The sequence below is a fragment of the Lonchura striata genome, chromosome 24 (genome assembly GCF_046129695.1).
Source record: "Lonchura striata isolate bLonStr1 chromosome 24, bLonStr1.mat, whole genome shotgun sequence".
Lineage (NCBI taxonomy): Eukaryota > Metazoa > Chordata > Aves > Passeriformes > Estrildidae > Lonchura > Lonchura striata.
Genome location: NC_134626.1, coordinates 5832826 through 5857103, shown reverse-complemented (window position 1 = coordinate 5857103; position 24278 = coordinate 5832826). Strand labels below are relative to the sequence as shown.

The 24278-nt window shown below is 46.4% G+C and overlaps 2 protein-coding genes across 3 annotated transcripts; both read right to left on the bottom strand.

Annotated features, from left to right (window-relative positions):
* Positions 1-688: 688 nt before the first annotated feature.
* SRM (spermidine synthase) lies at positions 689-6732 on the bottom strand. Its single transcript, XM_021537843.3, has 8 exons — positions 6535-6732; positions 6277-6397; positions 5996-6088; positions 4138-4291; positions 3354-3437; positions 2892-3037; positions 1911-2033; positions 689-1346 (listed from the first exon to the last, which is right to left on the bottom strand). The coding sequence occupies exons 1-8, from the start codon at positions 6678-6680 to the stop codon at positions 1329-1331; spliced, it is 885 nt and encodes a 294-aa protein (XP_021393518.1). The 5' UTR covers positions 6681-6732; the 3' UTR covers positions 689-1328.
* Positions 6733-9240: 2508 nt separating this feature from the next.
* EXOSC10 (exosome component 10) lies at positions 9241-23445 on the bottom strand. Of its 2 annotated transcripts, none has more exons than XM_021537842.3 (25): positions 23302-23445; positions 22346-22482; positions 21763-21886; positions 21186-21290; positions 20659-20824; positions 19813-19924; positions 19468-19543; positions 19220-19330; positions 18642-18785; positions 18131-18321; positions 17274-17430; positions 16533-16681; positions 16204-16254; positions 15367-15478; positions 14692-14742; positions 14102-14180; positions 13817-13938; positions 13410-13505; positions 12729-12803; positions 12206-12290; positions 12009-12082; positions 11279-11459; positions 10748-10809; positions 9989-10062; positions 9241-9431 (listed from the first exon to the last, which is right to left on the bottom strand). In XM_021537842.3, the coding sequence occupies exons 1-25, from the start codon at positions 23428-23430 to the stop codon at positions 9401-9403; spliced, it is 2694 nt and encodes an 897-aa protein (XP_021393517.1). In that variant the 5' UTR covers positions 23431-23445; the 3' UTR covers positions 9241-9400. The 2 variants fall into 2 exon arrangements, with proteins under 2 accessions (XP_021393517.1, XP_077644298.1); XM_077788172.1 differs by having other exon boundaries at positions 13817-13899.
* Between the last annotated feature and the right edge of the window lie 833 nt (positions 23446-24278).

Sequence of the window (24278 nt, the reverse complement as noted above, 5' to 3'; positions counted from 1 at the left end):
CACAATACAAAATATGCAACAGGATCTTCAGTGCTTAACTTTGATGGTAACTTATCATCCCTAAAGATAAGTGAGAGAGGAAGCCAGACCAACTAGAGAGTGCACCTGGAAGCACAGCAAACCTTCAGGATCTCTGTTTTCTCTCCCCCACTCCCCACAAAGAACACTGCCCCACACTGATGTCACCTTAACCCGAGCCAAGTGTTTAATTGAGTGCAAGGGAGTGACAGTGGCACAGTGGCTGTGCTGGGAGGGTGATTCCCACGCTGCAGGGCTACAGAATCTTCAGAACAGAAGTAAAGAGGTGAAGGCAAATCCATCTTACAGTGTGCAATGGAAAAAACCTTATGCATCTGGGGGCAGCATTGGAAATAATGATGCCTCCTAAGGACTTGCAAACACCCAGACCTGAGGCATCTCAGCATGACTGAGATGAGAGATTTGTCAGCACAACTGACTCCCCAACATCAGTACTGAACATCAGGCAATGGAGCTAAGGTTTGCTTTTTAAATATATATATATAGTGCCAGTCACCATATTGATAAACATTCTTTGGAACCTCTCTGAGGGCAGAGATAAGAACAGCAGTCAGCCTGTTGGCACCTCAGCACTTCTGTTTCTAACCAATTTAAAAAATTAGCAACCTTAACAAAACAAACAAACAAACAAAAAAAGCCACAAGACTGCTGCCAGCATGCCTGGCTGGTATTTAATACTGCTACTCCATCAGGGTTGGAGGGAGACCTGTTGTGAATGGCAACAGTTTGCACTGTGACTTCTCCAGCTGTGCAGGAGTCACAGGAGGGCAGTGGGATGCAAAAGCTCAGACCTGTTACCAGTCAAAATGTGTCAGCAGCAGGGAGCTCCCACGAGGAGAGAGTGAGCCAACTGTGCACAAAGCTCTCTCTCTCTCTTTCTCTCTCTCTGTGCTTAAGGCTGAGTCAGGGACCCTTTGGACTCTTCCCAGACCACCAGACAGAAATATGTGTCAGTTTTAAATACATCACGCCAGATGGGGGGTGTGGGGTGTGGTTGGGGTGGGAGAATTTAGAATGGGTGCAGGGAGGAGAGAAAGGAAAAAGACATCTTACGTTTCCAGTACTGGAAAGAACAGTTTTGACTTCACACAATAAGTCACTGGACCTTTTCAATAGTCTTATCTGGCTTATGCCCCATCATCCTTAACACATCAGAGGGAATGTTGGCTGGCCAAGGGTTAAACAATCCCACACAGTGGAGAGCAAATCTGCAGCCTGCTGAGAAGATCCCAGCCACATCACTGATGATCTCAGAGTCCAGCTGGAAGGAAGGAAGCAGCGTCTCGGTCTCACACATCGCTCAGGGCCTGCAGAGAGCCAAAGACAAACTCAGGTCAGGATGGGCCTGCCACAGCTCCACCAGTCTGCAGTGGAAATATGAATCACCACCTCTGCAATACAGTTATGGTATTTGCTTTCATCCCTACCACACTCTAAGGAATTTTTTTCTGGAAACTGAAGCTACAGCCCAGTGGGCATATGAGGGAATAATGTGGAATACAGACTATCCTTCGAGAAACAAGATTAAACTATGCTGGAGCATCCCTTCTTTACCCTCTTGTTTGTGCTAGAAATCACAAGCACATTTTAGCTAAGACTTTTGGAGCTTTCTGGAAAGGCTCTTGCACCTGGCTTTGGTAGGTGAAGTAGGAGTGATCTGTCATCAAGGCCCAACACATCAGCCCAAAGAACAGCTCCTAAAATGAACTCTTGTCTTCCCTGACTGACTCACACTCTGCTCTGTCATACAAAATGCTGTCCTGCTCTGACTTGCCCACAGAAGTCCCTGGGACTGCAAGAAATCCTCAGTCCTGTCTACTCCCACTCCTACCTCATCCTTGAGGGAGGTGTTGTGGCACAGTCTGCCTTACCTTCCGTGCAAACTCTGGCAGAATGAATGCTGCCCGATGAATATCAGAGTTGTAGTATTTCAGACTCCTCTCCTCTACTTGCTGCTGTGAGAGCTGCTGCACAGGCTCCCTGAAATTTGTGTTCTGCAAAAACAAAGTCGGTGGCTCTGAGTATTTGGATAAGGAGCCAGAGGCTGTGAGACAGGCACCCTGATGCATGGCAGAGAACTGAGATGACTCACAGGAAAACAAATGATTTTCTGTTCTAATATGAGGTCAAAGGTTCTGTGCAGCCCCAGTACCAAGGGCTGGGGTTGATGCTCTGGACTCCTGTGACCAGCACTTATGCACAGATGTCAGGGCATGAGGTCGGACTGCATGAGCCATGTGCCAGATGAAGCTGTGAGAGTGCCTGAGCATCCTTTGAAGGCTTTGCTCTTCAGAGGAGAGTCCATGTTTGTGTTAAGTTTGGCACAGTGCATGCTGCCAGCATCCCAGATTAGTCGTGTGCAGCAGCAGCAATGCTGGCACCCCAAACCCATCTGACAGTCACATTGAAGCAGACTGGGAGACGAGTAAACTTCAGTGGTAAACTTCAGAGTAAACTGAGTTACCAGCCTACATCCTGACACTGACTGTCCCTTGGAGGCCTCTGTGAGCAGATTGCCAGACACAGGCTGATTCTCAGAAGCTACATCCTTTATAACAGTCAGCATCAAATAAGCCAAAACCTTAACATGCTCTGGAAATTGGTAATGACTTCCTCCCTTCCAAGTTTGTTGCTCTAGACAGAAAATTATGAACATTTCTAAAGCAACTGGTCAATTCTGCACTTCATTCAGCACTGAGCAGGCTGCATTACAGCTCTGGAGCTGGCCCCAGCAAAAATCTTGAGGCCTCACAGCTGGGAGAGTTCAGTGCCACAGCTCCAGTTCTGCAAGGGACAGCCTCAGGCAGGCTTCTAGGGAATGGAAAAGGGCACTTGAGGTGCCTGCTACTCACTGGGTTCTTGCTGCAGAGCATGAAGCCAATCTGCCCGCTGGGATACGTGGGGATGGTGCAATAGGCGTATTCCACAACTGGGAACAGAGACTTGCAGAACTGACGCATCTCCTTAATGAGATCCAGGTGCAGCCACTGGCACTCACCTGCAGGGAGAAAGTCAAGGTGTAAGGTGAGAGCTGCCCTTCTCCTCTGCACAGAACTGTGCCAGCTGAACAGTGGTTCCAAGTCTCAACCTGTACAGCTCACGTAGTTGCAAAGATGAGACAAGACCCTTATGCCAGTTTTGCTAAGCCCAGTCCAATAATTAATGAGCTGACATAGACAGATCAAAACCACTGCTTTACCTGGAGATTACATGTTCACTCCCTGCATCACATCTCCCCAAGAAGAGTCCCCTCTGTGCCTCACACTTGGTTTGTAAAGGGCTCATCAGCCTCTGCCCAGGGACAGTGTCCTCACCTTGGCAGCAGAGAATCCCATCTTCTCGCAGGGCTGTCTTCATCAGCTGGTAATAAGATTCTTTGAACAAACTTTCTGCAGGACCTGGGAGAAAGGTGAATAAAGAAAAGTTTTGAGCCTAGGTGAACCCCAGCCTGCACCTAGCAGGGCAAAACAGTCAAAATTTTAGCTTAGCTAAATAGCAAGCCCAGGTCCCCTATTAAACAAAGCCTTAGCAGCTGCCTCTTGCTTCACCGAGCATTTTTTAAGCAGAACTCCGCCCCAAATTTCCTTTTAGAGATGCTTCTCTCTGTGTTAAGTAGGGCAAGACTGAAGGTGATTCAGACTTGTTGATGGGTTCCTAAAATAAGGTACCACATCTACATTTGGTCCTTCCCTACCTCAGTTTCCCCCTTCAGAAATGCAGCAGCCTCACCACAGCTATCTTCAGGGTAGGGGCTGTACCAACAGTGTGTGAGCCACTGCTTTATCAGTTTGCAAAGCTGCCCTTGCCAGCATGGTGCTGTATCCCTCATGGGATTGCTGGACTCAGGGAACAACTCTGCCAGAAGGAATAGTTGCTGGAGCTGAATTTTGAGGAGAGAAATGTAACAGCTGGCTTGAAGGCTTGCTAATACAATTTTATGGTTTCCATCCTTCCCTTTCCTTACTAAAAGAACCAAGTCAGCAGCTTTTCACTTGAAAGGATCCTCAGCAGACTGGCATAACTTCCAAGAAGTAGGCAGAATAAAAAGTATGAGGAGGTATGTGGAAAGCAGTGCCCTTTTATGGCTAGAATTCTTACCCATAGGGTCAGACGAGTCTGTGATAATCACATCAAAGGCTTCTTGATTTTGTTTCATGAACTCAAAACCATCTCCCACATGCAGTGTCAGCTTAGCACTGGAATACCCCACTGCCATCCCTGGGAGGTATTTTTTAGATACCTGGATCACATCCTGCAATACAAGAGAGCACAAGTGGGTCAGAGGCTTACAAGAAGCTACTTCTCAGACTCCTGTGCAGTTGTGAGTGAAGAACAGCACCGTGAGTCATTTCCTTCCCTACCTTCAGCTCGAGTCTGACTCGCCAGTGAAATCCACAAAAGCTGCCAGCATCTTCAGCCAGCAAGCTACTCTCAGCCTTCTCCTACAGCCTCAGGGTTCAGTGACATTGTTGGTCTGTCTATGCCAAACTCAACAAAAACCTGGAGCTTCAAAATCTCCCTGAGGAACTGTGCAAATATGATTACAGGTCAGATTGCTCTGTGCTCCTTTTTCCTAAAGAACATCACTTGCATAGGTGACCTCAGCTAAATCCATTTATTTTTCTTTCTAAGTAAAACCATGCCAGCAGGTTTCTGAATGCAAGATGAGAAATATCTCTATCTTTGCACTACAGCCATTATATCAATCACCCTGTAAATAAAATTTTCTCTCTAAAATCATTAGAGAGCCACTGCCCTGGGCCCAGCAAGTACTGAACACTAGCAGCTTCTCACAGCTGGCAAAACAAAAAAATATATGCTGGTATCAGGCAGTGCTTGTTAAAACCAGGGACATTTGCCTACTTAGCTGGCAGACAGAGCACACAGTCTCATATAGCATGTTTCCTGTTCTTAACAGAGCTTTACTCTGAGAAAAACTTCCTGAGAAAGTAAAGTATCAGGTTGAGTAAAGGAAAATAAAACTGGCTGAGAGGAAGACTGGGAAAAGAGAAAACTTCAGTGGTCTGACAGAGTTACCAGCCCACATCCTAACACTGATTCTCACTGAGAGGCCTCTGTAAGCAGACAGGTTACCAGGCACAGGCTGATTCTTAGCAGATCCCCACTTCCTAAGAGTCAGCATCAGTAAGGCAAAGCCTCAACACACTCTGATTGGTAGTGACTTCCTCCCTTCCAAGTTTGTTGTACTAGACAGAAAATTATGACCATTTCTAAAGCAACTGGCCCATCTATCACAGAAGCAAAACCCTGCTGCTTATTTCCTGATTTTGGTTGCAAGAGACTGCTCAACAAAGCAACCATCCTCTTCTCCCAGGAGCCAGGAGTAAGTACTCTGTTTGGCAGTGAAGGAGAGGGAAAAGCAGCACCTCCACAAAGCCAGGGCACTCCTCCAGATCCCGTGCTTGGCCCATGTCTGCCTGGAAGGGCCTGAATCGTGTGTGTGTGTGTGTGTGAAAGAAATCACATGGAAGAGGCAGCCAGCTGCCACGTAGATGACTTGTAAGGCAAAGAGAGGTGGCGCTGTCATTGTCACGCCAGCAGGACCAGCAGCGATCGCGCCCGGTGCTGACGAGGGGCAGCAGGTGAAAGCGCAGCGACCGCGGACGATGAGAAGCCGGGCGGGCTTGGCCGGGATGGCTTTGCCGGGATGGCTTGGCCGGGATGGCTTTCCCGGGATGGCTTGGCCGGAATGGCTTGGCCGGGATGGCTTGGCCGGGATGGCTTTCCCGGGATGGCTTTCCCGGGATGGCTTGGCCGGGATGGCTTTCCCGGGATGGCTTGGCCGGGATGGCTTTGCCGGAATGGCTTGGCCGGGATGGCTTTCCCGGGATGGCTTTCCCGGGATGGCTTGGCCGGGATGGCTTTCCCGGGATGGCTTGGCCGGGCTGCCCGTCCGCCCCGAGAGGCTCTGCCCGCAGCCGCGAGCCCAACGCACCTCATCGATTTCGCACTGCACCACGGACTCCACGGTCGGGTGTTTGACCACCTCCCGCAACACTCCCCCGTCGCCGCCGCCGATGATCAGCACCTGGCAGAGCAGAGGGCAGAACTGTCAGCGGGGCCGGCTCGGGGCAACTTTGGTTGTGCGGCCGGAGGAGCGCGGCGTGAGATCCCCGCGGGGCCACGCTGCCCGAGCTGCGGGGCCCCAGAGCCGGCCCGCGACAGGCCCCGCAGGGGAGTGCGGGACCGCCGAGCTGCGGGCCGGGCAGCGCTCACCTTGCGGGGGTCGGGGTGGCTGCAGAGGGGCAGGTTGGCGATCATTTCCTGGTACGAGAACTCGTCCCGCTCCGTGCACTGGATCACCCCGTCCAGGACCAGGACGTTGCCGTACGTGGTGCTGGGCAGAGCGGGGAAGCGGGGTTGGAGCCGGCCTGGGGCCGCGCTCCCCCGCCCCCTCTCCGCGCCGCCAGGCCCCACCGCATGGCGCTGAGCGGCCCCGCCATCCACCCACCGCCCCGGGCGGCCCTCCCGCACCTGCGGAAGACGAGGATCTCCTGGTAGCGGGAGCGCTGGTGGTGCAGGAGCTCCTCCACCTGCAGCGACATGGCCTGGCCGGGCCACAGCCGGCACGTCTCGCGGAACCAGCCCTCGCGGATCAGCGCCGCCGCGCCGCGCTCCATCCCGCGCAGCAGCGGAGCGGCCGCCCCGGGGCCACCTGCGCTCGGCCGCCGCCGCCGCCCGACCCCACCGGCGCGGGAGCCGCGCGCAGGGCCCCGCGCCGCCCCCGCCTGCGCGCGCCGCCATTGGCCGGGGCCCGTGACGGCCGAGCCACGTCGGGCGGGGCGGGGCCGCGCCCGCCGCCGCGGGAGCCGCGCCCGAGCCGCGCCGCCACCGCCGCGCCCCGAGCGCCCCGAGCCCCCGGCACGGCTGCGCCCCGCTCCCCCAGAACCGCGCCCCGAGCCCCCGGCACGGCTGCGCCCCGCTCCCCCAGAACCGCGCACCGAGCCCCCGGCACGGCTGCGCCCCGCTCCCCCAGAACCTCGCACCGAGCCCCCAGAACCGCGCCCCGAGCCCCCGGCACGGCTGCGCCCCGCTCCCCCAGAACCGCGCCCCGCTCCCCCAGAACCTCGCACCGAGCCCCCAGAACCGCGCACCGAGCCCCCGGCACGGCTGCGCCCCGCTCCCCCAGAACCGCGCACCAAGCCCCCAAAACCGCGCACCGAGCCCCCGGCACGGCTCCGTCCCGGCCCGCCACAGCCTCCGCTCTGAGCGCCCGGCGCCGCCGGCGGAACCACGCGCGACCGATTTTCGGGAAAGCGAAGAGTCTGATTTTTAAGGGTTGGACGGAATGAGCGTGCATTGTGCTGGATTTCAAGAGGACAACTGGTGAGAGCATCTCTCAAGAAGAAAGGCTGAGGCAGCTGGGACTGTCTAGCCTCGAGAAGAGATGGGTGAGGGCACTCATTAATGTGTAAATATCTAAAGGGAAAATACCGAGAAGAGGCAACTAAGGCAACTTAGTGGTACCAAGCACTGGGACACAAGGCAACAGGCAGATCTTATGCATATGAAGTCCCAGCTGAACATTAGGAAGAACTTTCCTACGTGGGTGACCAAGGACAGGAATGGATTGCCCATTGAGGGTGTGGAGACTTTTTCACTGGACATATTCCACCAATGCTGTGCCATGTGCTCTAAGATGACCCTGATGGAGCAGGGATATTGGACCAGATGATTTGCTGTGGTTCCTACCAACTTCACCCAGCCTACGATTCTGTGGATATTGCAAAAGCAGGTTCAGTTCTAGCCCTGGTGGGCCCAGGTGAGGGCTTGGTGGCCTTACAGAATGCGGTGTGTTCTGTGAGAAGCAGATGTTGGGAGAATTGCACCAAGGTTCTAAGGAGAGTAGTTGTCCAGCTAGGTTACACAAAGACCTCCAACAACTGCTGCACAAGAGTAAAACAACCTCGCAGTAGGGGACTCCGCTGCTACAACTTCACAGGCACAATCAAGTGAATAAAGCATGTATGTAGTTGCTAGTCACTTCCATTAAAGACATTTTTAAAACTTTTTGCAATTCATAAAGGGAAAACAGAAAAAGCCTAAAATTAGGATCATCCTTGAAATGTCACTTTCCTAGGAATTAAAGTACAGGATTTAAACCACAAAGATTTTACTATCCCCTGGGCCAATGGGGCTTTTGCTAACACTTATTTGTTCTTCAAGTTAAAGAAATAACAAGAACTGGTAAAGCTGACAAGGAATTGGCAGCCCCTACAAATGCACTTGGAGACAATTGCTATTTAACTGCCTCTTTACAAAAACATTCTCCAATATTCAGCCATGCAAGCTGATTTTATAAGAAAGAGACTATCCTACCATTACAATGCTTAGTCAGCACTGTTCACACTAAGACACCTAAGGAGGGAAACCCCTCCTCTGTTCCTTCCACTCCCTATTTCCCAGAAACAGGGGAAAAGATTGAAAACAAACTAAATCTCAAGCCTCCTCCTAGTCTTTGTAAAATAAAGCCCTATTAAAATGTCATGTTCCCTACCTCCCCACAGCAATATTACCAGCTGTCAGAGGTCTTCATTAGACTAAACTCTGTCACTGACCCATCCAATACTAATGATATTGTTTCTGATACTGTTTCTACAAAGACTTAAAGATAACTCAGTGTGGGTATTTGAAACTTGGACAAGTTAGTTCAGCTGTAGAGATTCAGCTGTAGCACAGAACCCTCTACCTTTTCCCCCCCACAACACTGCCAATTCCTTCTGCCTAATGCTCTTTTCTCTTACTTTCACTCTGGAACTTTATGGTGAAGTCATTGGTCTCCTATACCTTTTTTTTTCTTCCTTGAAATACAATCTTTCCACTAAAATACACCAACACTGTGAGGTAAACATGCTCTCTTTCTGTATTACCTTGTATTGTAAGAGATGAGCTGTGCAGTTCAATTTGTAAGCAAGGTCTGTCGTGAAAGACACTCTGGCCTCATTTCCTTCTCTGAACTGCTGGTGTTTGAGTCACATCTGCTGCAGCTCTGTTACTTCCGTGCTATCTGCAGAGATGCCAAGAGATTCCTCCTGTACTCCAATGACTGCAGGCAGCTCCAAGAAGTGACAAGTTTAGCCTAATTATGTTTGAGGACACAGGATAAGCTTTCAAAATTATAAACAAAGCAATAAATTAGAAAAAAAAAAAGCAATGTGAATATAACAAAAGTGACGTCAATTAAGATGTTTTTCCTTTTGGAAAAAAAAAGGATTTTAATGGTTTTAAAAATTTTCCTGTACAAAAACTGATCAATGACTAGCATTTGCTTTCCCATGGTGGCAACACTTTTAACTACTGTTTCATTCAGCAGCAACTCCCACGGGTCCTGTATCAAAGATTATCTCTTTGGCCAGTGGTGTGTCGAAGACCTGCAAAACAGTTTAACAAACACTTTAATTCTTGCCATAAATTCACTGAAGATTGAACTGACCATGTTACAATGATTCTATCAAGGCATTCCTGAGGCAGAGAACACCCTTCTCCCTCTAATGCTGCCCTCAGGTAGTGCTGCTGTTTTATGACTAAGTAACACACAATAATCAAACCCTGTAAGTTAAATACTTAGTATCTATTCAGAACAAGAATCTTCACACTTGGCAGTACTCTTACACTCCCTAAGCTGGGCAGATGCTCTTCTCCTCTTCCACCTATCTCTGATCAAAGAAAGCAACTCCCACACCCTTTAACACAAACTTTTACCTCAACATTTCAAACCTTGCACCCAGACTTGTCTTTGATTGCATTAATCCTAAATTGTTAGGGTTTTCTTCTTTTTAAACTGATGTCAGGGTGTGATGCAAGCTCTTCCATTAAACATATGCTAAAGCTCCCACAGCAGTAGAGGACAATAGCTAAGGTCTGCCCATGGTTTTGGGGCAGGGGTGTGCAAACACTCCAGCTGGATGACAGCAGGTTAAAACCACACCTTTCAGCTTTCCCCGCCAGGTAGGACATGCTCCGGTTTCCAGACTGTTGAAGTTTGTTAGCTCCAGCAAATTTCTGCACAAAGAAACAAACAAACAAATAAAACACCACCACAGTGAGGTTCCTCCCAAGTATATTCTATGACATGTATGTGCTGCCAGATCTTTCCAATTTCACAGGAATCTGCTCATTGACTTCCCTGTGCCGGTCACAAACTTCCCTAAGTGTGCATAAAAAGGCAGCACAAAATGTTGTGTCTGTTCCATAGCAAGCCATGGATTGATTGTTTATGGGTTTTTTCTTCTTTTCAATCTAATTAGCAGTAAGTTAAGTAAAAAATCTCTGAGCTGAGACTGTTCCTAATAACAGTACTTGGAGGGGTACATTAGCAACACACAAAGCTGACATGTCCTGGAACCACTGGAATGCCTGTGATTTTTGAGAATTTACTTTGTAACTGGAATTTGTGGTGGTTTGCTGTGGTCCAAATGTCATGCTTGTGATATATGGAGGCATAAGTGTGAGCAATGTATGAATAGGTGGGAAACACTAAAACAGTCTGAGGGACTCCAAGAAGGCTCCTCCTGAATGGGAAGAAATAATAATATAGAGCATGACTTGGGATTGGAAGCTGCATCTCAGCAGCTGTTAGGGAACATTCTGCAGATGCACAAAATATCATGTGCCCTCCCAGAGAGGCCCTGGCTGGGTACATACAGTCTCCCACATTTCTGTTCTTCTTTTCATGACAGGTCCATACCTTGCCTGTGTAAGCTTGCTTGGCAGGATCAAATTGTTGTGACTGTTTTGATTTGCTTCCTCCTAACAGAGAGAGGAGAGAAGCTCTTACTAAAATTTGCTATAAAGAACAATGCATTCCACAGTGCTGCTCTGATGATATGGAGGTTTCACTACAGTCTCCCACACAGTAAAATCCAGAACCATCTTTTAAGGGCAGGAGATGTTTTTGAATAGCTGCTTTTTTACAAAGGAGTCAAATCTCCTTTGCCTCTTATTTTCTGGCTCCAAATAAACAAATAAGAGAAAAGAAACAAAATCTGAATCCACAACCCACTTGGCCAATTGTTTCAGGATTTTGTTTCCAAATCAGAAAAGGAATACTAAAGCGTACATTCCTCAAGTTAATTTTTTCAATTATTTCCCCACTGTAAGGTACGCACGTTGTAACAGTCTGTACTGCATTGGCACCCACACTCACACAGCCTTCTCCAGGCTCAGCTGGGAACATTTTCCACAGAGTGCAGCACTCCAGCAAGGGATCAGATCTTACCTGCAAACACTTTGAAGCTGGACTTGCTGTAATCAAAGGGAGTAAACTGCCTTAGTGCTTCCAGCTCCTCTGGTTGCTGGGGCTTTTTCTGCCGTTTCTTTTCTTGCGTTGGCAACTCTGCTCCTGTTTCTGCTCCCACTTCACTTGTGCCTCTCTCCCTCTTCCTATTAGCTTGCTCCTGCTATGAAAACAACCCACAGAAGAGAAAAAAGGGTAAGTTCAAGAAAGGAGAATGAAACATTTCATTGGGCAAATTAACTGCCCCATGGAGCCAGTCTCGTGATTGCTCTTGCCTTTGGCAATAATAGCATGGGGAGAAATCTCTGTGCCCTTCCTGAGGCCTAAACTGCTATTTTTATTTTTGCCTCACAGTAGAGACTTCTATAAAAAGCTGAATTGTTATTTCACAGGATATGGGAACTGAGATCTGCTGTGGCCCCACTGGCATATTTGGGGGAACCTATGCAGAACAACTGAGGAACCTTAAAGAAAGTGAGGAGTAGAGGTGCATCAGTGGAAAACATCTCCTGCTGGACACAAGGAAGGACGTGATGATGTGAACAGCACAATTAGCAGGAGCCTATTCTTACACCTGGGCCAGCACCACAGAAAGACTACTTTCAAAACACTGTCCTTCAGGTATTTCAGTTACAGGGCTAGAGCTTCATTCTGAATGATGTTAGAACAGTCAAGATGAGAAGTGGCTGGAAGGAGGAATTCTGTGACATACCATGGCTTGCTGACGAACAGATACAACGTTTTCTGCTGCCTTTTTATGCAACTTTTGCGTCTGGACATGGGCAGCTATGGAGACAAACAAGCATTACTGTAAAAAGCAGGAGTAAGTTAGCCAGGGGCTTAAAAAAAGCAAGCAAAGCAGCTTGTATTAAGTCTCAAACACACCAAGGAAGGGAAGAATGGCTGTACCTGACTGCTGGGCTGCTTTCTTATTGGTTTCATTCTTGGACTTCTGTACTGGTGCCTGACTTATCAACTTCCATCGATTGCTGATCTGCAATGAAAAAATATTACCTGGAAACACCTTCTTTAAAAGTTTTATGGCAAGAAGTTGTTTATAAACTTGCTAACACATGCTGGTGTTCAGTAAGAGTACAAAAGATCAAATTCAACTGTAAAAGAGATTAAGATCTGCTGCATTATGTGAAGTAAAACCAAATGCTTTAGAAATTCAAAGCTACAAACAAGCCCCAAAAACAAATGCACATACTTTCAGTAGAGTTTTCAGCTTTGACAAACAGGGACTATACAGCAGAATGTCTCCAATCCCTGGTTCTTCAAAGGATACAAATGTCACAGAAACATGTTATGTTTCTCAAGAAGTATCCAAGGAGAAAAAAAAAATCTATATTGCTGAGGCTCCCAATGGAAAAGAAACTACTTATTTCTTTCTTTTGTACTACTTGGCAGGAAATTTTAGCACCAGTCTTACTTCATAAATTTTTGATGACGGGTCAAACTTTGCAGATTGTGAGACATAGGCAGAATTCTGCTCTGGAGGTAGATACTGTAGAGAGGAAAAAGATTTTGCTTTAAACAGCATGTGACATTTAGCTCATTGCTAAAATGCTACTTGTAAATCAGTGAGTTAATTTGAAGAAATATTCTACAGATAGAACGCCTTGTGGAATAGTCACCACAGCTATTGCCAATAGAAATACTACAGAAAAAAAACAACTAAAAACCCCTCCCCACAAAACCAAAACACCCCCAACAGACCAACTGTCAACTGCACACCAGAAAAAGTTTTGGTATTATTTTCTGGTAATTTACCACTCCAAATGTATAACAGCATTCTATTGTTCTTCTGATTCATTACAAGAGTAGAATCAGCTTACTAATCCTAACCATAAAAGACAGATGAAAAAACTAAAACTAGCTTAAAAAAACATGTTGAATGGTCTGTTTACTATATAGAAAGACTTGTATCCATGAGGTATTTAAATGTGTTTTGAAAACAAGTCCACAGAAGTGTCCTTGCAAGGACAATCCCTTGATTTCAGTCAGAGAGCAGCAGCTGATGCTCTATCAAGCCTTTCTGATATGCCTGGAAAATTAGCTCAGGGCACCCTCTGCATTGGGTAATTTGAATCCCACTACTGAAAGCTTTTACCATTTTAAATGGATTTTCAAAGGACTCCATTATTAGCTGAGCTTTCCGCTGTGCAGTGGTCAAAGTCTTCTTATTTCCTTCGTTTTCATCACATTCCTTAAAAGAAAAGGCAAAAAGGAAGAAATATTAACATGAATATTCTTTTGGTTTGGCTACTGCCATTTCATGCCATGCCGATTCTCACTCTGAAATCCTACTGACAAGCAGTGACCCTTGAGAGACATGGAAGTAACCTTGCTGGCCTCCTAACCCAGTTGTCTTGGTTAGGCCTTATGCCTGTGAAAAGTCAGTACCATTGCCATGCATTCCCACCTGATTTCTTTCAACACTTCCACACAGTTTTATCAGATTATTAAGTCTGTTTTCTAGTATTTCAAAATTGACACTGTCACAAACATACTGCTTACACTGAATATGCTGACAGTGGTAGTAGCAACAAGACATGTTGATTCTGGCTGACTATCTTGAATATCCATTGTCCTCTCACTGTCTGAAAAGAGACAAACATCTTCCAAAACTAGTGCAGGGTCTGCATGAAAAGGAGACAAAATTTTTATTAGAGTCTTGTGTATTTTACTGTTCTTTTGTGTCATGCGGTTTCTCTGAAAGCTTTTTCAGGACTGCTTATTTTCCCCATGTCAAAGCTCCATCACTGCATTATTAGCATAGCTTTTAGGTTAACTCTAAATTACCCAAGGCAGAGTTATTCTGAAAATGATCCATAGGAATCCGTGAACTGTCATGTGGTCCAAAGAGGGGATTCTCCAGCTTCTGCAGAGAGATTCAAATTATAAACGACATTGATATACTACAAATCTATTATTTTCACATACTGCAGAGACACTTTAATGAAAATTCAAAAAAAAAGGGATGAAATTCAGAGATGGAATATTCTCAGTGTAGCTCATGGCCAGAGCACATTGCATCTGGCACCAAAAGGCTACCTGTGCAAACACCCACAAGCTAATAAGATGCTGTACTTCATTTTAGAAACTTATCTGAAACCTCTCTTCTCAGTTAGTATATTCCAACATATATGAAACTGTCCAGCAGCCAGAGCGTTTGCTGATGAAAACTTAAGTGCTGCTTTATGGTAGTTTATAAAATACCAGTTAACAACTGGTAATATTATGAGCCTGGCACAGCTAAGTACCATTAAACTAAAGCAGAGAAACTTATAAAATGGATGAGAGAAGAAATCTACTAGCAGGTAGAATTTTGATACATTTGTTTCCAAGTTTAAAGCTTAAGACACTAGGTAAAAATACAATGCAAACAATACCTCAGGGTTGGGCAGAGGTGCTCTCTTTCTGACTGCCAAAGTAGTCTCTGACTAGAATGGGAGAGAAAGATAAGTCACTTAAAAAGCCCCGTTTCTTCTAGGCTGGCCACCTTATCAATGTTTTCATCACATTTATAACAAGCTAGCAGGTTAATAAAATTACTTTCTTCTTCTCCTGCAGTGTTTGCACTTGGCTATTCATTCAAACACCTCACACAGAGAGGGCATATTCTTGCTCACGTTTTTTTCACTACAGATGAAAGCTCTATTAATATCAACACGCTGCTGATATATTTTAACTAATTAACTTCTTACACCTAGGTTGTTTTTTTTGCCTCACCATAGCTGTAAAACATTTATGAGTCCATTTACATGGCCAGCAAGTTCCACAACGTGCAGTTCTTCCTGACACAGGCAAAGGGGATGTACAGTGTAAGACAAACTGCATTCTGTTCAAGGAGTGTCTTTTCATTTACTGCTCCAGTTTTCCAGGAAACTACACTGTGTGTAAGCTACTAGGCAGCAGACAGGCAAGAAGTTACAACACATCTTTCTGCTCTACTAAAAAATTCAGTGTTCAAAAAGCAAACTTCAGTATACACATCATCACAACTCCAGGGCCTGGTTTAGGGAATGCCAGTGATTCATCTCCTGTGTAGTACAAACTACTCCTACCTTGACAAGAGGCATCTCTCGGGCCTGCTGAATGAGCAGATGCAATTCATTAATCTGCTGGCGAACAAGTGGTGGGACAGGGTTACAGCAAGCAATGATACCCTGGGATTCTCTGGAGAGAGAGGAGAAAAATTCAGTATGCTGTATTTATGGCTGGTATGCTGGGAATTTGCATTCAAAGGATGTGCAATGCAAAGGATATAGCCACTATCCTGATTCTGACAGAACAAGATGACAGATTAATCTGTGATTAAATTCTGCACCAGGTATGTGCAGATGAGGAGAAGCCATCAAGCCAGCTCTCCTCTCACTTCTGTGGTCTGTCTTCATCACCATTTCATTCAGTATTCACCTATGAAAGCTGAGCCAGGCAGTGGACCTGCCTTTAAAGATGTATTATTTTTATACTCAAGTATGGTTGTTAGGTGATGAGTGCCAAATGTTTGAGGAATATAGTGTATAAATTGGGTGTTTTAAGGGATCTGTCCCTTGCCCTCCCCATTCCTTTAGGAATTGCAATAAAAATCCAAATAATTTTGGGGGCACTCACCCCTCTCTTGCCCTGTAAAAGTGAAGGAATATCAGAGGTAATGTGTGACACAGAGCAATGGAAAGGAGTGTGATTTTTTAGTGCAGTACAATCCAAGTGAGGTATCCCAGATATCTGGAACCTTCTGAAGGAGTACTGCTATTTATTTCTCTTCCAAACTGAACAACTATAGAGAAAAGCAGTAATGACAGCTGGAAGGGAGAGACCAACTGCAGAAGTAATTACACACTTAGAAGTGACTTGCTGGATATTAATATCAAGACTCCTTCAGTGTGAACAAAACTTACTTGGGCAGCTCCTCTGCAATCTTCAACAGCATATGATTTGGTAGCACATACCTACAACACAAAGAGGTGGTATGAATGCAACAGAATGCTAAAACAATTAAAAACACCTTCAAAGTACACAACTCTGCCCCCATTACAAGGTTTGAGATGATGAAATAATTTAAAAAGAAAAGAAACATAACAGAACTTCTGTGTAACAAGCAGCCTGATGCACTGCAGTTATTTCTAAAGGTAACAAAATATTCCATGTCAGGGGTGGAAGGGGCTGAGAGAGATCCAAGACATTTTCTAAAGCATTAAACCAGTGTCCAGAACAAAAGACTTCCTACCCTGTACTCTCATCCTCTTGTCGTGCTATCTTATCTCTCCATGCAAACAGCAGCCTAAATGCTGCCAGCTGTTGGGTATCAAGGTGTTTTTTCTGCCTCCTGTAGAGATCAAGGTAGGATTCATCTGTAAAGAGGGGCTTGATGTATTTCTGGACAGGAAAAAAAGAAGCACTTGTGAGCTTTCTGTTTTGCCTCTCAGACATAGAATATCACATGGACATCAGGGGACTAAATTCATTCTGGTACAATGTGTCTTTGAACTTTTTATCCTAAACTATTGGTAGGAGCCTATTCCTGAAAAACACACATCCATTGTTAGGGGAAATCCACCCTCATCAAATGCAGGAGCAGCTTCACTATCTTCAAGCTTTACTACATCACACAAAGCCTACTTTCATAGACAGTGTTTTCCACAGGCACAATATAGCTGCCTATGAATACAACTCCAGTGAGGCTTTGGACTTCTAGGAACATGCAGCAGAACCAGAAATGTAACACCTCTCTTAGAAAAGACACACCTGAATGCATTGTGAGGCCAAGGAATACTAGCATTCAAAAAAGAGCAGGAAGGCATCTGAATCCAAGGACCATAGCTAGTGAAAGTGACTCCATGTGACTGAGTCAGAGTATATACAGATGTTTTCAGACACACACACACAAAAAAAAGACATAGAACAGGCAAAGGACCTTTTCTCCTAATCCCATACTCTGATCCAGTGATCAAACCAGGTGAAGCTTTACCTTCAGGCAGATGTCTCTGCTGCGCTGCCACACAACCTGCAGCTGTGTGGGCTGCTCCTTCCCTCTCTCCCACAGCAACTCCCTCACTTTATCATAGATGTAGAGCAAGTAGTGCGTGTCATCACGGGCATACCGGATCATTTCTTCTGGCAAAGGGCTATAAAAAGAGCCACAATTACACCAACACATTTCAGCTGTCCTGCCAAATTGCTACTTTCCTCTTACAAGGCATATTAGGGCAAAATGCATATAAGACATGCCAAGAACTAACGTGGAAAATCTGTTTTCTTACTGAAGGATTGGTTAGGGAACAGCAGTAAAATGCTGTGCACTCTCCAATTCACATTCTTGTTCATGTGCCAGAGAGCAGGACTGCTGTATAGCTAAGTCACGTGGCAGAACTGCTTGCTATGGTATTTGTCATAGCTCTCTTCTCTCTGCAGAGCCTACAAAAGTAGACTTGAGATCTCTGTGGTGTGCAGGTGCACCTGCATAGTCAAGATCACTGCTCCAACACCATCTGCTCTGCCTTGCATGGGTGATTAAATGCTCTTGTGGGGGCACTAGAGGAGCAAATACCATCTCTGTAACACTGCAGTGATTAAGAACTGTTCCTAAGAAGCAGGCTTCCAGATTTTCATTACTTAATCTTTGCAGATCTTTCCAGAAAGAACTCGTCTTCTAAAAAAACCATGGAAAATATAACTCAAAAGCTTTGGGCACAGCCAGGTAAACGCTGTGCTCATTCACTTTGAGACTAACCCATAACTACAAGTCCTGCAAGTAGAAGCTCTAGCAATGCAAACAAGGAGAAGTGCTACTTTGCAGTTCCAGCCCATTTAAGGGTCAGTTTTTACCGTATTCTCCAGTCAGCCAGCTGGTACTTCTTGTCAGCATCTACACCGCAATACAGCTTTAGCAAGTGATCCAAAGAATGTCTGCCAAGATTGAGGAGACGAGCAGCTTGGTGAGTATCAAACACATTCACCAAGTATAGGCCAAAGTCTCTTTGCAGCCATTCCACGTCTGAATCAGCACCGTGAAGGACCTTGAAAAGCATAAAAATTTGGGAATGATATGAAGAACATTTCTACTCCAGGCTGGTAGTGCTGTGCTTTCATACTCATGTGTCTAGGACCAGATTTCTTTTCTCTGTTTTTTACTGTTAAGTATAGAACTATTAAATAAGTGCATCTGGCAAGCAATTCACTACTAACATCAAGGAAACAGGCTCCTGAACAAATTATGATGAAAGCAGAATTAAGTGATCAAGACCAAGCACACGGTGTGATTTTAACTATAAGAAAGCTTAAACTAAAATAACAGTAATAATAACTTTTAAAATATCTGGTGAATTTCACAGCTGACCTTCACAATTGCAGGGTCTGTGAAGGTCTCATTGAGGATGTTCATGTCACTGCGCAGTTCCAATGTATCAATAATGAAGTCTTCAGTTCGGGTGGAAATCTGCATCAGACATGTCAAGCCAAGGAAGCTCCTGTAGGAGTGGTGCTGAAAACAGGGAAGAGAGATGTAAGCTAGCATTCATTACAGAAACAATACTACAAAACAAACAGCATTCCGAATGAGGGAAGAAAGAGCAACAAGGACTCCTTTGAGAAAAAAAGACACTGGATGAGCAAACTTTCTCTTTGCAGTGACTAACATGGCATTAAAAAAATTAGGGCTAATTGAAAGAAGAACAAATTCACTAAGAAGTGTGCAGCCAGCCCTGCCATTGGAAAATATCTAATACTGACACAGTTTAATTCAACCTTATAGATAATATCAGACAGATCAGGGGTCAAGAACTGTCTTTTCATATTGGGGTGTACAAAAGCCAGGAGAAAACCACCCCCAACCCCCCACCCCCAGAAGAATAGAATGGTCTCCTAGCTCCTAAAAGTACATGTGTAACTTCTAAATATAAAAGGCAATTGGATTACCTCTAAGTCCAAGGCAAATTCTTTACAAGTCATAAGCTTTTCATTTAGTTCCACCAACTCATCCAGTGTGGTGATGAAATGACAGGGTGTTTCCTCAATGGGCCTGTACATCTGGCAGAGCAAATGAATTAGGCATTGTATGTTCACTGTCAACTCCTAATCCCAACCTCCACCCTCAAACCTGAAATTTGTCAAGTATGGCTTTAAATGTATTGCATATGTAGTTTAAAATTAAAGTGGGCACCAACCTGGAGTTCAGGTTTCTTGAGAACTCCATCTGGTGGTGAAAAATGCTCCAGCTCATACTGGTAAGGGTGAGCAAACCTGTGGAAATTAGGAAGAGACAAGCACAGACTAAATTCCAGTCCTCTTTATGAGGGCAGAGCACAGAATCTTTGAGAGCTGTGGTAGTTTCCCAGTTCTATCTCTTTTTAAGCAGAGGTTTAATGTAACTGCAGAGGTCTAAAGCAAATCACATACAACGCAGTGTGGACACAAACACATGCAGAGCTGTTATACATGATGAGCACAATCCAACCACACAGGTTCACCCAGGGGACTCCAAGCATCTTGCTGTCAGGTTAGTTTCTTACATGTCTTGCTCAGTTTTCTGCGTCCTCTGCTGATGTATGAAGTCTGCCAAAGCAGCTGGCACATCCAAGTCCTCAGGGCGCTCCTTTCTCTGCCGTCCACTTTTTGTGAGGGCTGAACAACCAATATGGAATAACTGGACTAGGTCCCCCACATAACGTGTTCTCAGCCTACTGCTATCTCCTCCTCCACCCACCGCAAGAGTTTAGGAAGTATCAAAAATCTTAACAATTTAGTGCTGCTGCTTTTGCTGTCACTTTGTACCTGAAATAACAACTCAGTTACCTGGCTGTTTCTAGGCAAGACACAAGGTTTTGGCTCAAAAGCTTGGGTGGAAATTGAAAAATCTTCAGAAAAACTTTTAATCATTCATTCTTACTGAAAGTACAACTGCATCAGTGCAGAATACAGATGAACTGACAGCAGCAGAATGTATTACTGAGACAGGATATTACCAGCAGCTTCGATAAAGCACCAAAATCAAAGATAGGTCTCCGTACACATCTACTGCAGCTCACTCATCTGAAAGAATATCTGTAAAGCCAATTAGAAGTCAAGACTTCTCATGCAAAAGTGACTCTCATGTATGTTCAAGGTGGTAAAAGGCAGCAGCACATTATCTATTTGGAACAGATTACTTGATGTCTACCAGCAAGAAGATGCTGTTTGCTGACCTACCCTGACATCCCACATATGGAAACAATAACGTCATCAAGATCACTGCAGCCAAAAGTTCAACATCTCCTGCTAATTGTTTTTATACTCCGTGATTTCTCCTCTAGACTGTGAGAACAGGTTTGTGTCAAATACCTGCAACAAGTTATCCCCCCAAAAAATAAACCCCTTACCTTCAGGCAAAGGCTTCAAAGCATTTGGTTTGATAAAAAGTTTAGGTACAAAGGGAGTGTTGGAATTGTCAATCTTTTCACGAAACTTAAGCTGTGGTCGAGAAATATTCTTGGCATGAAGCAGTCGGAATGTTTCAGACTGAGTTCTCTTGTGGAATTCTCCTGCCTATTTAAAAAAAACAGAGGTAAAACTAACATGACTTACCAGACATTCTTTTCCTCAGTCTGATCCAACATTCAGAGGAAGAGTTATACCCCACAATTAAAACTGAGTAACTATTTTTCATTAAGGAAAAGAAGTTGTGACTCAAGATCCTGAATTCATAAGCACAGGAAAGGCTGTTGAGCATGTGAAACTGAAATGGCAATTGAAAGCATGAAGATTTCAGAACCAAGTTTGAATGAGTAGGAAAAAGAGAAAAAGAGAGAGGTACTTAGAATGCATGAAAAAACACTGGAGAACTGGAAGTGCAATGGCTGGGAGAACAGCTGAGCTAAGACAGCCAAACTGAGCATGGGAGCCTCACCTTACGGTTCCAGCTGGAAACAATCATCTGTGGGGGCTGTAACCCAGCTGGCAGGACTGGCTGCTGGTTTCTATTCACTCCTGATGCTTCATCCAATAAAATACTCTAAAATCCAGAAAACCAATGTGAAACACCTGTTAAATCACCACACCCAGACACTCTAATCAAGCTGAGTAAAGAAAGTCATGTAGGTAGGTACCTCCATAGCCATCTCCCCCAAATTTTGTGCAACACAAAGACAAACATGAGACCACGTTGAAGATGAGGGGTGGGAAGAGTTTCTTCAGAGCTCTCTAAAATGTATAGACATGTTCTCAGGCTGTGAGTATTTTATGTCAAACTGTATTTAGTTTCCTCACACATCCCATATTACCTTCCCCACCTTTGGCCCACCTACCTTTGCTGCGATCTCTGGCCTAGCATTTGGAAGTTTTTAAAATAAAAAGGGAATACATCAAATTGAGGAAACAGTGAGTAATTGTGGAAGCTGTGCCACTAGAGTTCTTGCAACAAAAAAAAGAAAACTTATGGCAACTGAATACTTTATAAGAAACACATCCAGAAATAATTTACTTACCACTCTTTCAAGAATGACATCATTGGAGTCAACCAGCATATCAAATTTATCTTCCAGCCCTGTCACTTTGCTGGAATCTTTCATGAGGCTCCGGCAGCCATGGTACTGCATCACCTGGCTCATGCTTGCAAGAGAACAGCACAGCTGTCAGCAATCTGAAAGCAGGCTATCTAAACACTAAAACACCCAATTCTCTTAGACTTTCTACCCTTAAAAGTCTGAAAATAAATCAAATTATAGATATCATTACATGAGCAGTAAATAGAAAAAGCATCTATACAATATTAAAGTGTTAGAATTAGTTTCTCACAAACATGACTTTTAAAATGGGCAGCCTAATGTGTTCAGTATCAGGTGTGTTCAGTATCTTCTTTGCACAGCTCTTCATGGCAATCATTATGAAATACCCTCTTTAAGCTTGCCACTTCAGCTGCCAAGTGCTAGAGAAGCAGCTGAAATCAGACATATGAAATAAACCACCTCTTTACCTATGGCAAGCACGAAGTTGTCGAAGAAGGGGGCTACTTTTTGGTGTGGCTTGACAGCTACTAGCAACAGCTCAGAGGGGCAGAGGGGCCCTTACCAGCGGAGCAGGCGGTCGCTCTGCGTGTTGCAGTACGCGCGGAACCCAGGGAAGCTGCAGTAGAAATCGTACTCGTCACCGGGCTGGGGCAGCCCGCTAGATGCCTTTGTTGCAGCCACCACTGTGCCGAGAGCATACTGTGCAAGAACACCAGCATTTTATCATCAGCATTTTGTTTCTCTTTACTCGAGATACTCTTTGATAGAAATGTACTTTGCCTGGCTGGAACTGCATGGTTCTAATGTGTGGTACTGCGGGGCTTTTCACCAGGAGTAACTTCATGTCATTATTTACACAGCTTTAAATATCAAAAGTTTAAAAACTAGTGATCAGACACTGAATAGGCTTCCCAGGAATGGTCGAAGCCCCAAGGCTGCCAGAGCTCCAAGAGCATTAGGACAATGCTCTCAGGCACGAGGTGGGGTTGTAGGGGTGTCTGTGCAGGGCCAGGAGCTGGACTCGATGATCCTTGTGGGAACCTTCCAATGCAGAATATTCTACAGTTCTAAATCAGCAGGAACACAGATAATTACTTTATTACTCTAACAATATACCCCAAATCCCTGCAAATTTGGGATGTAGCAGCCATTTCCTCTCCGAAAGGTAAAACACACGGGGGCTGATGCTGCGATTTGTAAGGCGAGAGGCAATTCTCATCGCAACAAGGCTTCATGAGCGTCCTGATTCCTTGGCATTTCCAGGAGTCCCCGGTGGCTGACAGGGCCCGACCCAGGCCGGTAACAGGTCCAGACACACCTCTCTGGGCCCCGCACCCGCCGGCCGGCCCACACCCTCCTTCTCGCACTGGGAGACACCCGTGGGGTGTCCCAGCTCAGGCTGGGATCCCCACGCGGCCCCGCGGGACAGAACTACAGCTCCCGGCATGGCCCGAGCGCACACGGCACGCCGGGAGCGGTAGTGCCTCACCCGCTCTCCCTGCCCCTCTCCGACCTCACCTTGACGAAGGCGTCGGGACTGTCGAACCCGGGCAAGGCCGGCATCGTGCTCCTTCCCTCGGTGTCCGCGGGCGCCCCGGAGCTGCCCGCCCGCCCCGCCGGGCTCCCCTCACGGCCGGCAGCCGCCATGTTGACGCGCGGCTGTCGCGAGAACTGCGGGCCGGAAGGGAGCTGAGACCCGCGGGCACCGCGGGCGCCCCCAGCGGCCGGACGGGGCAGGACGAGCCCTGTGTGGGCGGGAAGGTCTGAGGAGCGGCTCGGCGGCCGCGCGGCCGGGCTGCCGTGTGGCGCATTCGGCCTTTCCCCCCACAACCACCGGCTGCCGTGTGGCGCATTCGGCCTTTCCCCCCACAACCACCGGCTGCCGTGTGGCGCATTCGGCCTTTCCCCACAACAAACACCCACCGGCTGCCGTGAGGCGCATTCGGCCTTTCCCCCCACAAACACCCACCGGCTGCCGTGAGGGGCATTCGGCCTTTCCCCACAACAAACACGGCTGCCGTGAGGCGCATTCGGCCTTTCCCCCACAAACATCAGCTGCCGTGAGGCGCATTCGGCCTTTCCCCCCACAAACACCCACCAGCTACTGTATGGCACATTCAGCCATTTCCCCCCACAAACACCCACTGGCTTCTGTGCAACACATTCGGCCTTTCCCCCCACAAACACCCACTGGCTGCTGTGCGACATATTCGGCCTTTTCCCCTCACACCCACAGATTCAGGCTTTTTCCTCCACAAACACCCACCTGCTGCTCTGAGGCAGATTTCAGCCATTTCCCCCACAAATACCTACCGGCTGCTGTGAGGCACATTCAGCCATTTCTCCCACAAACACACACCAATTTGCCCATTTCCCCCCACACACCCACCTGCTGCCATGAAACACATTCAGCCATTTCCCCCCACAAACACCCACTGGCTGCCATAAGGCACATTCGGCCTTTTTCCCCCACAAACACCCACCTGCTGCCGTGA